Consider the following 17,890-nt stretch of genomic DNA (forward strand, 5'->3'; position numbering starts at 1 on the left):
CTTATAACTTAAACAAATTACATGGAAAATTAACATGTGATCAGATTACTTAAAGTCAGCATTTTGGGCATGAACTTTTTCCTGAGTGGATCCAATCAGTTAACGTTGGCATCAACGAATAAAAGCTTGAACTCTACTGGAGAAGGAGGCAGTTTTGCTTGATAAATGGCTTAAATGAGGATTTAGTTGTCAGCTAATCATTTCACCTGCATTTTACATGCACAACCTATGGCCATTCTAATAAAAGAATCATTGGGCATTTACATTTTTAACCCATTAATCTTCTGATTAGGATAATATATACATCTTGGAACCACTGTGGAAACCCATTAAAAAAGAAGTCTCCATCGGTGGGCTGTGACTGCACTCCCCTTTACGCGCACAGGCACATTTTTAAATATGATGAACACATGCAAAGCAAGCGAAATTAAAAAAAAAAAAATCACACGTGGCAGACTTCTTCACACTGCTGCAAAAGTCACTTTCCCCATTTTGTCCTCTGAGCCACAGCGCACGGTGGTTATTAGAGAGAGAGAGAGAGAGAGAGAGAAGGAGGCAAGGAGAGGAAGAGCGGGAGGGAGGGAGATAGTGAGAGTCTCAAACTGGTTAGCCTACCTATCCACTAGGAGGAGAGAGGAGAAGCTGTTGAGGAGAGCAACAAAAACAATAAACAGCTACTACTACGAAATCACATCCGCGGAGCTCACGGTACGCGCCGGAGGAGTACGCAAACAAATACCTGCGATCGCGTTTGCCTCTGAGTGAAGTAACAGCCATGTATCTGAACAGGGAAGAGGACAATAGCAAAGGTAAGATCCCGTCAAGAATTGTGCACCTCTGTGCGGAGGGAGAGAGCGTCCTGTGACAGTTTCAAGGTGTTTCATTTCTGACCGGCTGCTTCCTTTTGAGGTGACTGGCACGAAAAGGTGGTGGTGTTAGGGAATGAGAGAAGGGGGTGTACCCTCCCGCCACCCCCCAACCTCCTCGTTAACGTAATTCTTCTCAACAAGCCCCATCTCATCCTTTGGCATGGACCGGGGATGCTGGTGAGAAGTGTGGGCTGTCATTATGTAATATCTGTGCAGTTAATTGCCTCCTAGGAGAATCTTTAGCCCATTCCTGCATTTCTACCAGTGCACCATTTGAACCATCAATTGTGAACCTGTTGTAAGCACATCTACTTTGTCATATGCATGGATTTGCCAGCGTGCATTGCGTTGTGTTGTTGGTGCTTTCGGGACATTTGCAACAGCTACTTAATAAGGGCAGCATAACACAAGGTCAAAGCCCTTAGCTACAGTGAAACCTGTGTGCATGTATATGTGTATTTATGGTGTGCCTGACATCCTGCAAGAAAAAAAATTACTAATGGGCTGCAGCTTATTGCTTAACGGGGAGAGACAACCGTGCAGCCGCTAGAGGGTTAAAGGGGGTACAAAGGAGGAATATTTGAGTAATCTCTCCCACGTGTTTTTGAGGCGTGATTTCTTCTCTCGTCGGGTGCCCAGAAGCACACTCGACTCGCGTCCCCTGCCGTCACCAGCAAGCATAAATATAACTCTCCCGGGCTGAGAGGTAATGCTAATTACCACCTAAATCTTCAGGTTATACGGAAATAACACCTGCTGCTTTTTTATTATTATTTTTTACCGAGGACAGGGGGAGGGGAAGTGACGGGACGTGCTGAGAGGGGTGGTGGTGTAAAAAGAGCAAAAAAAAAAAAAAAGAGAGAGAGAGAGAGAAGAAGAAGAAAAAAGAAGCAGAGTGGGAGGGCCCGTTTTTTTGTTCATTTCCCTGTGATGCGAGATAATGTGATCCCCAGCACACATGCAAGGACCACAACACGACGTACTGTACGGGGATGTGTGGCAGCAGCATCGGCAGCACCACTGGGGACGGAGAGAGATGCTGGCTTTAGAAACAATGATGCAAGTGAGATCAGCGAATAAATGCGGTGTCAGAAACAGCAGAAATATGGGCTTGATTACACAGGACACCCCCCCCCCCCCCCAACACACACACACACACACACACACACACACACACACACACACACACACCGCCCACGCCTCAGAAAAAACCTTCAACACTAGACACTTTGGGGGAATCTGAGAAGACTGAAGCACCTTTAAAGTGATGTGTCTCCAGAAAAAAGAGAACTGATGATAAGTCACAGTAAAGCAATGTACGCCTCCCCACCTCAAAAAAGTCAAGGGGTCCCAATAGTGTACAAAAACATGTCGTTTTTTTGGGGGGGGGGTCATCTCACCTTTTTAAAATTCACACTGATGCAACAAAATTCACTGTTTTAATTATTCTTGCTGACATTAGCGTGGAGGGTTCCCAGTTGAGTGTGAAGCTGCTTAAGCATGCAAAACTGGACTGGACATGACTTTAGTGGCCAAACCTATTGACACCCACTGGTGAGTTTGGACCCTTTTTGGGGGGTGCCTAAGCACATCTAAATTTCATCATAGCACAGCACAGGTTACAGCTAAAGGCAACTCTATTACTTATGTCCAGATATATAAAGTGGCACTACAACTTTTTAAAATTGCTTAAAGTACAATGGACTAGCTTTGTGTGATTAAGATACTGACAAAAGCTATTATCTGCTTTACTACATATTGTTCTTTAACTCTGGAAAATTATGGTCAACATAATTGAGCCTTTGCCTCAGGTTTTATAACTGAAGTGCCCACCCCAAAACCAGTACAAGAACTGTGATTATTCATTCTGAGTCATTCTTAAACAGTACAATAAGTTGTGTCTTATTAGACTGCAGTTGAATTTAGGTTTGCAAAGGTATAAAGGAGGAAAGGAAGGAAAAGGTTTGATCCTAGAATTGCCCCTGCTGACAGCTAAAGGTGGTGAGTTTACATCTGAATTTCCACTTTGTTTATTTTGGGGTTGTTGTTGTTGGTGTATTTGTTTTTTAACTGGGGCTATAGTGTGGCTTTAGTGTTTGGATGCCAGATTGGATCCCTGCGGTACAAAATGAAATGTCTCAAGAACTACTGGTACAGATATTCATGTTCCCAAATCTGTTGATTTCCTGATTTTTTATTTCCAGAACATAAATATCTTGGCACCGTGAGTTCTAATACTTTGGTTTATTGTCAAAATCCATCATTTTAATAACACAATCAGTCTCTGCTGTGGTAATGTTTGGTGCAGAGCAAATGCTCGCCTGCTCACACACTAAACATTAAGATGGTGAACATTATCAGCTCAACATCAGCATGCTAGCACTGTCATTGTGAGCACATTAGAATTTGAGCTTAAAGCACCACTGTGCCTCTGCCTACGCATTTCTGCAAAGGGAAATCCAAACATCAAAAAAATCTGTAGTTTGGGGGCCACACGTGTCAGAGACAGGTTCAAGGCGAGCTTCTTAAAGTGAACGCTGCTGTAACCCGGCGTTAGACAAAAGAATGTTTTCAGGAATTAATGGACTGCAACTGAGGAAGTAAAGTTATGAGTACGGGCTCCAGACGTGACGGAGCTACTCTTCTGAGTGAAGAACTTGTGATTGACGCTTTTAATTCATTGAAACGAGTCGGTGTTTCCCCTCGCTGCACTGATGTGGCCTTTAAATTCACACCGCGTCTCAAGGTGGAGTGGCAGGGAGAGGGAGAAAGGTCTGCCGGGGACATATTGATTATGGCCTCAGAGGATTAAAGTGTGGGGGGTGAAAACAAACAGGTTGATCATATGTGAACCTGACAATCACACAAACTGTGACCGTCAAATAAACACCCGAAATAGGACTGAAAGTGGGCTGTGATCACTATAAGTTGAGAACAAAAGTCAATCACTGAAGAAAGCAAAGACTGAAGATTGATAATGTGGCACCCTGTTATTGTCTCTTCAGTCAGGCAGCTAAACGGTTCCTCATTTATGCCCATTGGAAAACATTCAGCAACTATTAAGAGTGTTTACTGATCAGAAAAATGCTGCAGTGTGAGCTCCAGGAGTGTTTGATAGTAGGCAGCATGCTGATGTTCCAACTCATTTGTACTTAATTCTCATTACTACTCGATATTCAGCACTCACTCATGCCAAACCACACCCGTTTTGAACTAGGCCTTCATTTTAGTCAGCTAGTGGAGTCAGCTAGTATAAACACCTGCCAGATCATGTGGCTGTTTCGGCACAGTCTCCACCACCCTACTTTGCCACATTGGCACATAAAAATACACAGAGACTCGTGTTTCATGGTTTCGGCAATATGACAAATGTACTTTTGAAGACAGGATGATCAGTACTGAAAATACAGAGATGGAAGTATTTGTTATTTAAACACAGAGTAATTGGAAAACAGCGGGTGGTGCTGTGGTGGTTAGCACGCCTCACAGTAAAATGATCCCGAGTTTAAATCCATCACCTGGCCGGGGCCTTTGTGCGTGGAGTTTGCACGCTCTCACTGTGTCTGTGTGGGTTCCCTCTGAGTACTTCAGCTTTGTGGGAAGAAGGTTAATTGGTGATTAGGTTAGGTTAACTGGTGACTCTAAATTGGCCATTGGTGTAAATGTGAGCATGAATAGTAGCCTGTTAGCCCTGCGACAGACTGGCAACCTGTCCACGGTGTACCCTGCATCTTTCCCAGTGACAGCTGGGATAGGCCTGAATTGGATAAGCAGATGGATGGAAAGCCAATTGGAAAGTCATGCACAGTGGCACTAATAGTCCTTAAATAACAGTAATCAGTTTTTTGGATTTCTGAGCTGCTGGGTGCTCTGAGAGTTCAGGTTTTCACGAGTTACTGATTCATAGTTTATTCTCTAAAAATTAAAGTTTCAGATTCCTTTTACGATACCCAGCAGTCCCAAGCTCAAAGATGTTCAGCCTGCTTTGAGAGAAAAACAGATAATCTTCATATCTGAGAAGTTGAAAACAGCTTCACAGCTGCTTTTTGTTTAAAAAGATGGCTATAGCGCTTTCTTTTAACTTTCATCCTTATATCTAAAATACAATCTTTAGGTTCCTTTTGAACAATGATTGTTTTAAACCAAAGCCTGCTGTATCCTAATTAAAGATAATTGTTGTAACTGATTTTCTATACTTAGGTAATTAGTCACTGGAATTATCTAGTGACACTGGCATTGTTCATCAATGGATTGGGTCTGTATGGGGCCTCACTGTGTGTAGTGTGTGGCTTTTTTTTCTCTTTAAAGATCACCAGCGAGTGTGAAAAATCTGTGAGGCATGCAGCATCATCACCCCATGCATAACCAGAAGACTGCCTCTACTTGTGAAATGTCTGTGCTACAATTCGACTCCCTCTTCAGCGGGAGGAACAGCAGTAGTCAGAGACCGGAGGTTTTGTTTCCAGTTGAAAAAGTGCATTTTTCAGCTTGTTGAAAAGCAGGAAAAGAGCTTTCCAGCTTCATCTATCGATAATAGATTTGTTGGACCGATACTGAGACATCTATTGATAGATTGCACTGAGGATACGCTCCGAGAGAGAGAACCTGTGGTTGACTGACTTCTTGTATTATGCACTCACCCTGCGTCGCTGACAGTAAGAGGTGAATCCCTAATATGTCTTCTTGGGGCAGGGTCCCAATTTGTCGGATGCGTGATTAAAACAATCCAGTTGACGGCAAACACAATTTTAGAACTATAACGTATAAAGCTGTACACTGACATTTTATTCTCTCTGCTTTCTGTGATGCATACCTTCTGGAAACAGAGTTTGTCCATCTGGGACAAATTGCCCTAAATATATTTGATGTGTGGTCCCAGACTTTGTCTGGCACCCCATACTACTTGAATATGATGTATAGTAATAACGTCAGGTTCACTATTGATTTAGGTTGATGCTGGCCTTGGTTTTGGGCTGGTGTCCAAACATTCGGGCAGGGCTACCAATCTAAATGACTTAAACTTGGCATGCAGGAGCTGCACTAAGATAGCTCTTCAAGTAGAGTATATATATTTTTTGGCTTCTTCATAGAATATGCAGCCTGTAATAAAAGTTATGCAGCAAGCAAATGGCATTATTTTAGAGGAGTAATATCATGACTGTGAATTATCTCATCAATTACTAGATTGGACGAGCTCCAGAAAATAAATGTTATAATTTTGATGATCCCATTATTTTTGAATGAAGCACCATTGTCAAGTTGCAATTTAATATGTCTATAGTACACTGGCTTATGACTCTTCACAAACAGATTCTGCTTATGAAAATGTAGCATATGTAGGTGAGAGACGTTTTTGGTGCAGGAAGTTTCCTGGTTTCTGTTTGCAGTCCACTTGTAGTCTGGAAACATAACGCTATTGACCAATCACGTTTGAGCATGGTTTAAGGAGCTCGGAAAGAAAGCGACTGGACTTCTTTAAGTTTCGTGAAGACGTCTCACCTCTCATCAAAGAAGCTTCTTCAGTTCTGAAACCAAATGGTGGAGAGTTTAAATACCTGGGACAGGGAACTGAAGAAGCCTGAGATGTCTTCACAAAAGTTAAACAAGTCCAATCACTTTCTTTCACGTTTCACATTTTTGAGAATTTTTGGGGGGCCACATTTTGGCACAATAATGATGATGATGATGGGTTTATACCATATTTTTCTTTAGTACTAATAATATTCCCATGTGCTTCAGCTTTTTTTAGCGAGTTTTTGCAGATGTTAGCATTCAAATGAGCCTGACTCAAATGGCGAACACGTTAAAATCAAACAGCCACCACATTTAGATAAAAGCATTGCTGTGCCTTAGCATGACCTCAGAGAGATTCTATATGATTAGAGATAAAATTATTAGCAATTGCTAGTATAGATTTCATTTTTTTGCTGTTCCTTTTTTATTTCTGGTTTGCCACCACTTTTCAGACCACAGGCAACATGCTGAAATATGCTCTTATATATGAACCAAAGTTGTGGTTAGAGTGATTTACTGTAATCACTTACCGCTGAATGAAAAGGCCCTCATTGTGCCCCGGGTGTCTCACCTTTCTTAGCGTGCATCAAAGGATTTTAAGTGCGAGGGAAATGAAAAGGAAAAAACGGAGGAGGTTTGTGGGGTGTCTTTAACACGGTGTGAAGTGTAGGTGTCAGCGGAAGACTGCGAGTTCCTAACCTCTTTGTTATTATTGCCCTGTAGAAATTGATGATGTCCCTCGACTTCATGGCTGTTTTACTAATGTTGGACGGGAAATTATTTTTGGGGGATTGCTGTGGCAGTCTTGTAATGACCATGCCTCTTAGAGCAAGATGAATTGAAAAAAAAAAAGAAAAAAGAAAGAACTGGATCCTGGGAGAAAAAGATGTCTGGCTTAGCAGGTGCATTCAACAAGTCTGCATTTGTGTGATCAAACTTTGGAGAAAGGTTGCTGAAGATATTTATTCACGAAGCCGTCTGTTTTCCCTTCTAATATTGTATAAAACATAAAGCAGCTGGGAGCTATGCTGAAGTCCTGTCAGCTTGCTGTATTAATTTCAGATGTAGATTAGATGAAAATGTCATATATTATAGCAAATCTGGAGTTAAATACATGAGCTTCAGTCTGCATGCATCAGATTGCTGAGCACAATCGTGGCAGAGACCTTAGATATGTGTAAGGTACATAAATTGGCACGGGAACAGTGTTATTGTACAGAGTGCTTAATCACCCTGTTTGACATTTAATGGATTGCTCTGTCAGCTGAGCTCACGTTTATTTCAGCTTTGAATGGATAGTCAAAGAGTTAACTGCTCCAATTTATGATACAGATGGGTGTTATGAGCTGAGCCATTGGGGGGAAAAAACAAAAACTCAAGGATGACTGGAGTACGAAGAACAGGTTCGGTTTCAGGCAATTAGATGCTTTTGTAGGAACACCTGCAACGAAACATGGATTTGGACCTGCTGCTTCACTGTTCCACTGAGAGGCGTCGTCATCCTCCCTGGTGGAACAGGAAGCCATATCAGCTGATTAGAGCAAAGTCTAATCACACTTTGAATCAAGCAATTTGCGCTACTGAGAAAATTTGTGGAGAATAGATTTATTTTTTGCTCCATTGATTAACCTGCACCCTTTCTGGGAGCATCAGTCATACATAACACGGAATCAGCCTTATGTAATGTAAAGACGTATTACATTTAATTATTTATTGTCTCGTTTACCCCCCTCGCTTCTCCCACTATCCTAAGCACCCTCCCGATTGAGCATTTAACAAGGACTTCCTCTTTACAGACATGTTTCATATTATTGCCACTACTACTATTGGCTGCTCTCTTAAACACAAGGGGTTGCCACAGCGGGTAGCTCCACATGTTTTGACACCGGATGCCCTTCCTGGCACAACCGCAAAAGGATCTGTGTCTCCTCTGGGGATCAAACTGGGGATCTTTCACTTCTTAGGTCAATGCATCAACTGCCTTCTTATATAGAAAAATTAGATTTGTTATCAAAGCATTGATAAATAAAACTGCATTAAGTGTGTTTTAAACCATTTTTTAAATATTCATATGGCTGCAATAGATGCTAAATAGGGGTAACTGCAATGTAATTGACCAGCTATTACAAATTATCCATGCAGGAAGTCCAGTTTTTCTGTTAATATAACAAATCAGTCAGTCCCTATATAGCAGACTTGTTGATAGAGCTTCTTAGTGCTGGAGTTATTTTTATGGTGGACTCTCCCAGCTGACTAGATTGCGGAGGAGGGGGAGGTCTTTCACTTCTCCATTCTCTGCCATCTTCTGTCTCTTTCTCCTCTGTGTCTTCACGAGGAGGAGAAAAAAAAAGAAAAGGAGAAAAAAAAAGGGGGGGGGGGGGGGGGGGGGTACCGGTTAGCATCAGCCGGCCGGCAGGAGAGTGATAGAAGGCAAGAGCTAGGGAGGCAGACGATGGAGTGGAGACGAGCGTTGAAAGATGGAGGGAACAAGAGAGACAGAGGGAGAGGGAGAGGCAAAGAACAAGCCCTGGAGTGCTAGCCAGTCAAGGTCACGCAGAGGAGAGGAGGCCTTGTGTGTATATGTCTATGTACGTGTGTGCAAAAAGGAAGAAGAGCGGGGATGGGAGGCATGCATAGTAAAGAATGAAGGGTAGTTGACAGCTTTAGTCTGGGATAGGGGAAGGGGAGAAAAGGAAGCAGAGGAGAAAAAAAGGCAAACTTGAAAAGAGCAATGTGACTTCATAACTGACTGGACCGGTTTAATGTCTAACTTTTAACATGGCTGACTCAAATTTAGAGGCAGCGGTGGGACATTTGTCATGTTTGCGGTTACTGCGCGTGTGTAGCGAACGTTTCTGTGTATGCTGTTGCGTAACCACCCAGTGCCGCTGTGCCGGTTCGTGTTCTCTTCGCAATCTCTTTTGCTTATTCTCCTTATCCCCCCTCCCCAACCAACGGCCACCACAATGACCTCCACAGTCTCATTGCAGCTCCCACTGTCAGTAGGTGCCATGATGCATTTGGTTAAGTGCATCCTACCACCTTTTTCCCTGTCCTAAAAGCAAAGAGGCAAGGCTGAGCGACTGTTAATCCCATCCAGGGAAGTTGCTCCACTTTTGATTAGCGATGGAGAAAAGGAGAGTATTGCATAATGGATAGCCTGGCGCTTGTCATCTTAGGATCAAGTGTTTTGAAAGTGGGATTGTGGTTTGCTGAGAATATCCTTTATTTGGTTATCCGAGCAGGATGCAAAGAGTCGTTTGGAAATGTGATCACTGCTGTCTCTTCAAACTTATTAGCTCTGTTTGCATCTCACACCCAGGAGAGATTACGTGTGCGAGCAGTTGCCATAGTGTTTCAGAGCACCATGGCGCTGATATGAAAGATCTGAGGTGGCTCGGGCGCTCTATGAGATTATCTCTCCAGAGGAACAGTGTCTGGAGTGTTGCTAATATATGATGGCTATGTTTGCAGCAGGTCAAGAGTTTGCCTAAGCCCCTTGAGGTCACTCCAAGCTCTTACTCTTATTGTTTTATATGGCCTCATCGGTAATGTAGTCGTGCTCTGTAGTATTTTGCTTTTTTAGAAAACATGCCCTTTTCCCTCGCTGCCAGTCTTAAATCACCACCACTAATCCTCGCATTAAACCTCCAGTGGTCGCACAATCGCATTCACTTTAAGGCTCAGAGTGAATTCTTTGCAAATTATCCTGTTGACAGACATCATTACCATTCCAGAGCATAATTAGTCTTTCCACACCACGATTTTACACAGATGAAGAGTAATAGCTTCTGTTATAATGGGTTCAAAGCATTTTTTCCAGCTACCAACTGTAATTTTGCTCATCTTAAACAGACCCTGCAGAACTGATCTGCAGTGTGAGCTAGCATAAATGACCCTGAACTTTTGTATTTTTTTTAATATATTGGGTAGCTGATGACTATAGACAGGAAACTAAGGGAGAGAGACAGGGGGTATGACACGCAACAAAAGCCCCCAGCTGGATCCACTCATCCACAAAGGTGTCCTCTAAAAGAAAACTGCCCAAAGTCATAAAAGCAATAGTTTGACATTTTGGGAAAAATGATTACTGTACTCCCTTTGTAACTGAGAGTTAAATGGGACGGTTGACTACAGGGTTTCTGTCAGTGTGCTGCAAATACATTGTGCTTGAGCATCCCTCCGGCTGGGCCTAAGCATCAAGGAATTTTTTAAGATGTTTTTTTTACACATTGGTTACAATAGAAAAAAGAGCATGCTTTAATATCTGTCTATTTAAATGATACCAGTTCTATGTGAGCACAGTTAACTGCAATTCTGTGCTCTCACACCAGAATACATTACTTTCTATTCATGCTGGAACTGAGAAATAAAATACTCAGAATGATTTGCACAAAAAAAGTAGCACATATTCATTTATGCTTTTCAGACTGCTCTGCTTTTTTCCTCATAGTATTTTTCTGATGCGTGTAGATAAGGGTAATGTTAATGTAGGTGTGACAAAGTGCCAGCTCATTGTAGATTATTATGCAGTATTATTAACCATTAGGGGACAACCGTGCTTATATATGGTGAGTACTACTACACGCCCATGCTGTAGTGTTTTGTCTGTATGTGCTCTTAGCAAACTGATATACAACCACACTGAGCAGAGTAAAAGTGGTGGTAGAGGTTGTTTTTATAAATAAACCTCAGACAAATACGAGACTCATAGCATGCTTATATATGATAAATTGTATTTACGTCTATCATCAAGGTTTTCACACCTGACACCTGTCCATTAAAAAAAAAGTACTACTACTACTACGGTGTATCTGATATCCCCGTGTTGGTGTCCTGCATCATCATAATAATGTTGATCCAGGACCAACATTACAACTGACCAATGAAGTTGCTGTGATGTCATATCTTTGGAATATGGAGGAAAAAGAAACAAAATGCCATTGTTTACATAAATCTCTTGTGTGGAAGTGTCTTTACTAATTTATATGATCAGGTTACTCATGTTGTTTTGCACGTGATAGTTTTTAATAGCATTAGCTAACTTCTTGGCTAATGCAAAATGAATGCCCAGACAAGGTCTGTTTAGTCAAATGACACTGAAGTCACAGTGTTATTATAATGTAGGAACAACACCTACATGAGTTTATCAGATCATGCCTACTGTACACCTCATTAAATGTAGAGTGAGAAACTGGTGTGCAAGATTTTGTTCAATCGAACATGCACTCATAAAGTAAAAGATGATTTTATAACTTAAAATCCAATATAGCTGCATATTTACATGCATCATGGTTTTCCCTATGCATGCCATCATGATGCACTCGACTAAAATGCATAAGATCACAGGCAGGAAAAAAGTTGGTTTTATATGCTGGACTAATTGACATGGCTTGAAATCCCATTGCCTTAAGTGCAGTTATACAGTTAATTATGCTACATGAACCTTGTAGGTGTCTAAAGGATTGGTAGGTGGTTGCTGGGTAGCATCATGTAGCATCATGTGAATCTCTTCCAGTGTAGAGTTAGTTTAATAGTACTTGTGTGCCAAGTTTGGTTCCTGATCTCCTGGTCGTGCTGGAGAACTCTGAACAGACACATGAAGAGACAGAAATTGTGCATCTTTTAATAGGATATACCTTAATTCACCCTGCTAGCCTAGGCTGATCAAAAGGCTGAAAACACTGAGAAAAAAGCTAACCTGCCAAAGTACAAACATCCCTCTATTACTTATCAGTTTAAAAATTTATATTACTATTTATTTAGTATGAAGGATCTTTTTCTTTTACCATGGTGAGATTTTGTAACCTTTAAATAAATTTGAGTTCCAGAGTGTATGCAAAACTAAGCAAACAGGCTACTAGCTGTAGCTTCATACTTACTGTACAGATAGCAGGGTGGTGTTTTTCTTCTTCAATAAAGTGTTTCTCTTAAAATGTCAGATGCTTCGTCAAAGGGAGACAGGGCAGCCATACACGTCACTGGAGCAAAATACAGCTCCTACACCAAAGTCACCGCAAGTTGCCATCGAGCTAACTTAATGCAAGAGATGACACTGTGTGCTAACAGGAAGAGAGGGTGAACCACGAATTGTGTGCGTATTTTGTTAAAGAGCGGGCGTTTAAATTGCAGTTGCATCATGCTGTTTGCTTCAGTACAGCATGTTCCACAACTTGGTGTGTGTGCTGGAGCCACAATTTTTATGTGTGTGTATGTGTGTGTGTATAGCCTCACTGTCTCTTGGTATTTAGCAAAAAGTGTGTAATTTTGTGTGAGCCACCCTGTATCTGGCAAGGTAGTCAGACTGACAGATTGGGCTGTATGACTGCCATCTCCTCAGCTTGGCTGGCCGAGTATTTCTCCCTCGTTCCTCGTTCCTCCGTCTCATCTCTCGTTCCTTCATTGGTGACCAGCCGGGCAAGGGATATTTTCCTTCATTCACCTTATCTAGCTGTATAGGTAAGCATGCTCCATGGATTAAGTCCCTTCACTGTTCCATAACTGTAGCTTCAGTAAATGCTGGCTCAGACGTCCTGGTCTGTCTCCCTCTGTGTACAAACCAGGGAGGTAGCTTTTGACTATGTGAGGTTAAAAATGCACAGGATGGCAGTGAGCACTCTCAGTGTGTACTCTCTTCCATTAGCAGGTTGCGGCCACATCAGGATTCGTTGGAAAGCACACATAAACTGTAAATTATGAAGTTGGGAGAGCTTTTGTTCTGCAGGACTGGGCCAGGTCATGAATAGGATTCAGCAGACTCATTGTCCCTGTGTGGGTTGTTTTCACACTTCTGCTTTTACTGCAACTCATAGACAGACTCGGAGCAACAGCTATCAGTATGTTTTTGCTTTGCTCTCTTCTCTATCCTTGTAAGTTCACTCATTTTCTATTAAAAACAAATATATATATATATATATATATATATATATATATATATATATATATATATATATATATATATATATATATATATATATGTATTATTTTGCAAAAAGACAATTTCAGCAAACGTGTTTACACTATTATTATATTTCACATCTGCTTTAGATTTATCTCGCCATTCTGAGTGTCTTCTAGGCAGTGTTGGGGAGTAACGGAATACATGTACCGCCGTTACGTATTTAAAATACAAAATATGAGTAACTGTATTCCGTTACAGTTACCGTTTAAAAAGGTGGTATTTAGAATACAGTTACTTTGTTGAAATAAATGGATTACACGGCGGTACTTCCCTGTTTCATATTGTGGCGATTCAGGCCTGTTTGGGTTTTGTTTGACAGCTACGTTCTGTTGTTCCAGGTGGCAGCGTTACGGTTGCCATGGTTACAGGGTGACGCTCTCTCTGCGTGTTTCCTGGGTGAGAGAGGCCTTTTTGTTGTTGTTGTGCTAAGCTAATAGGCAGAATGCTACAGGTATAGCTCTAAAGAATGTAGCATCATAGGCAGTGTAGTCCGTGCTGCAGGGAGAATGGACTGTCATACCCGTTATGTGTCTGTGAGCGAGGGAGGGAGAAAAAGGAAAACTACGAGCTGTCATTGAGCAAAAACGGGAGCTGGAAGCATGTAAATATAATAATAACCACTGCAGCCAAGAAGAGTGCCTGACGAGCCCAGTTGTAAGTAAGCTATTAAGACTCGACTGTACACCGTGTTCGTGTTTTCCTCCAAAAACAATAAGTTCTGTTGGAGCAGCCTTTCAACACCTCTCTCTGTCTCTCACTAGCAAAGTTGACCCAGACAACAAAGTAAAGCTAGTTTTTGGCTACGAGCCTGACACAGAACCCACCGTATTAGCCAGAGGTCCCTTTACTACGGTTCGGAGCCGCGGACCTTCAGTAACAGTAATAAATCACAGCAATAGTACATTCATGTAGTTGTAAACAGCATGATAATATATTAAGTAATCCAAAGTATTCAGAATACGTTACTCTGATTGAGTAATGCAACAGAATACGTTACAGAATACATTTTGGGGCATGTATTCTGTAATCTGTAATGGAATACATTTTAAAAGTAACCTTCCCAACACTGCTTGTAGGGAAAGGGACGCGCACTGGTGAGAGGAGGAGGAAGAGGAGCAGGCAGAACAGAGAGTAATGAGCCTGGGCAGGAGGGACAGATGATGTGGGAAAACCTGACATAGACAAAAGAAACACACAGTCCCACATCTCTAAACCCAAATATGGATTCACATGGCTGATTAGGGAAATGGGAAAATGTGTGTGTGTGTATACGTGTAGGCGTGTGAGGGCAGATTCTATATAATCAAGGGGCTTGGGTTCAAGTTATTTGTACCTGCTATAAGCACAAAAAGATGAAATTACTGATGCCACCATCTCCTCCTCGCCTACTCTGTCTCTAAAAATGATCTGATTACTATTTTCATCACCCGCTCCTTTGCCAAGTTAACTTTTTTTTCTTTTTGAGGTCACAAGCTTATCTTATATGTTTGCTTTAGTGACGCCATGAACTGGTACAGCTGGAAGAGCACAATGAATTGGATGCAAGCAATTGTGCATGCACGGGAGTGAGCTGAGAGAGCTCAGCCTCGGACTCGGCAGAGCTGAGACACGCCAGATTGGGCCGAGTCGTCCAAGCAGTACATTTCTGATTGGTCCGGGCTACAAAGATGAAATGTGCCTTTTGTGCCTCTGGTAAACACGTGTCTCTTTCTCTTTGTTTCTTTTTCTTGCTCTTCGCTCTCACGCTAAAGAACAGCAGCACTTCTCTACATCCACAGATCATATTTCACGTCCACAACAGTCATTGATTAATGCCAACCGCCCTGAGACCCTTCTTATGCTGATTATGGCTCTCAGACTTGGGAGGGGCTGCTGATACCCTTAATGAGTCATAAAAGGCGAATAATTATACACTCCAACAGTCTTGACATTGGGTGATATTTCAATATTTGGTCACTTACTCTCAGAGTCTATTTGCCCACAGAGTTGGCACGCGCTCAGATACCCTCAGACACGCATTTGCACAAGTAAACAGCGAAATCTTGACTTTCCAGTCCCGTGGTGTGTTCCATGCGCTCAGGATATTTGGGCACAAGCAGGATCCCGCTGCACAGCCCGGAAAAACAAACAGGCGGGTCAAACAGAGAGCTCACTGTGATTCAGCTCAGCTCACTCACAACCAAAATAAGCATGTTGATTGCATAATCAAAACAAGATGCCTGAATGCCTAAAACCACTAAATGATAATTGTCATGGTATCATCCAGTATGCTGAGTCTTACAGCGCGTCCTCCCTGTGGTGATAGTCCTTCCTGGGTGGTAATATTTGTCAGCTGCTACTGTACACAAGACTGATTGTGCTAAAATATGTTATCTTATATGTAATTTTCCTCTTGATAAGGACGGTGAATTGCTTGCTCATCAGTGACAGTCAGCACACTCTTAATGAGATGATTGAGATCTTCACTTGGTAAATAAGCTATCAGTGGGATAATGCATAGGACGTCACAGTATCTGCCTTTCGCACCATCTTTCCCTGGGGTATATCTGTTCCTCCCTTGTCTCTGAGTTCACTGCCCTCTACAAAACACTGCTTAATTAGAGAGCAACAGAAGGAGGAGGTAAGGACAAAGTGGGAGAAATGAGTAAAAGCAGAAATGGGAAAGCGTGTAACTAGAGGAAGTAAAATGCACGCATGGGAACAGCTGTAAGAAACAGACGCCAGACGTCAAGAGCGTTCGTAATTAGGATCCTTTTTTTGGTTTTTGGCGGAGCGTTGCTTAAAAAATGACACTTAATATTTGGTGATCACCGCAAATTGAGATCCTCCACTAAGCAGGCTCTGACTCTGAGGAAAACACACAATGACTGCACATCAGATGTCGCCGAGGATTGACAGGCGTGTGGCTCCCAGCTTCCTCTGACAAGTTTCCTCCTCCTTAAAGCGCCTGACAAACCTCATCATGCATGCAGCGTCCACTAATATGAAACACACCAAGGAAGCACGAAACATGAATTACACCAGGTCATAGGGCAGAACGTATAGATCTATAGGTCTCTCATGTCGGGGAATACGTGATGTATCTTTGCTGTATATTGTCTTGTGCCTTGAACTATGTTACATGTTGATTATTATGTGTAAAAATATAGGGCCCTGGTTCAGTAGCAGTAGCATATTATCATTCTGTGCAGAGATATTTTTGACACCTCTGTTTCAATCCAGATCTCAGAGCCCCCCCCCAGGCCCCTCTCCTTAACTCTTCTGAAATATTAATATAATGTAATAGCCTGTTGGTATTAAATATTTAATTCTGTGTTATATCTGCATCTCATATACTGCTGGTCAGTGTTACTACTGCCTTTGAAATGTTGAAAACTTGCAGGACGGACAGAGATTTGGGCCGGCAGAGGAGCAGATGATGGTTGGGAGAGGAGGGGATGTCACAGTGTCTAGTGTGAGCAGAGAATTGCTTCGGGAAGTTCAGTGAAAATGCATCCTGTGTCCTTTAGACTGCTCCATTTTCCTCTTCTTCTGCTTCTAAATGCGGCATGCCGTGCTCTGTTTCCCACTGTTTATTACCCACTGTTTGCAGCAGCACTTTGTGTAATGCGCTCCAGACAGATTTGACAACCTGGATGTGGACCATAAAATGCCTCCTGCTGGCGCGCTATCTACCAAGAGATCACAAACCCAGGTATTTGGAGTCTGTAAGGTTTAGGTAGAGCAGTGAGGAAAAGAGGAATTAATGGAAAGCAGGATGGGGAAGAAGAGGTTGGAATTAAGGTCGAAGATTCTTCCCTGACCTTAAAATCTTATGCAAAGTTGGATTCTCCACTGTAAATGGAGTTTAATTTTAAATATATAGCTCAATAAATGGTGCTTAATTCTGACTGTCTGATAATATCATCTCATTTCAGTTTGATGACGTATGTGGTAATATTCCAGCAATGACACACGCCCTGTTTTTAAAGTGGAACTTCAATCATGTGGCGATGTAGTTTCAGAGTAACCTGTCTGAATATGTATGAATGGTTTCTACTCGGGTCATATAGTGCTGACCTGAAGCTATTACTGTGTGCAGTGATGGAGAAGGAACATGCAGTGCATGCTTCCATTTACCTATAGTGTGTCCTTGGTCTAAGGTATTCTTTTGGAGGATGAAGCTGGAGCATGCATGCAGCTTTGCAGTCTGATTTAGAAACAGAGGTCTGCATGTGTGACTAATACAAGTATCCTAATCGGTTTCTCTGCTTTTCCTCTAGTTTTACTACCCTTGTTTTCCACTGAGTTACCATTTCTGTCACTAGTTTGCTAACTTAAAGTCTATTAGCCGCAGCCAACCAGCCAACTAGATGACGTCACGTTCTGTACTGGCAGAAGATGGCGCTAAACATGTTCTAAAAACTTGAACTTTATGCACTTATTTCTTAAATTCAGCTTCACAGACAGAATTAAATCTATCTCAGTGTTTGAGAGCAGGAATCCATAGTGTAAATTATCCTTTATACATCCTTTCATGAGTCTCTGATGGACTCCGCCATCTTGG

General features: G+C 42.0%; 1 protein-coding gene across 1 annotated transcript in view; it reads left to right on the forward strand.

Annotated features, from left to right (window-relative positions):
- The first annotated feature begins 543 nt into the window (after positions 1 to 543).
- Positions 544 to 17,890, forward strand: part of syt7a (synaptotagmin VIIa) — a 100,993-nt gene continuing 83,646 nt past the window's right edge. The window contains exon 1 of the mRNA XM_085167924.1: positions 544 to 809. Coding sequence (XP_085024050.1) covers positions 776 to 809 — 34 coding nt within the window. The 5' untranslated portion in view covers positions 544 to 775. The remainder of the gene's footprint in view (positions 810 to 17,890) is intronic.

The sequence above is a fragment of the Neolamprologus multifasciatus genome, chromosome 7, assembly GCF_963576455.1.
Source record: "Neolamprologus multifasciatus chromosome 7, fNeoMul1.2, whole genome shotgun sequence".
In the NCBI taxonomy this organism is placed as follows: Eukaryota; Metazoa; Chordata; class Actinopteri; order Cichliformes; family Cichlidae; genus Neolamprologus; species Neolamprologus multifasciatus.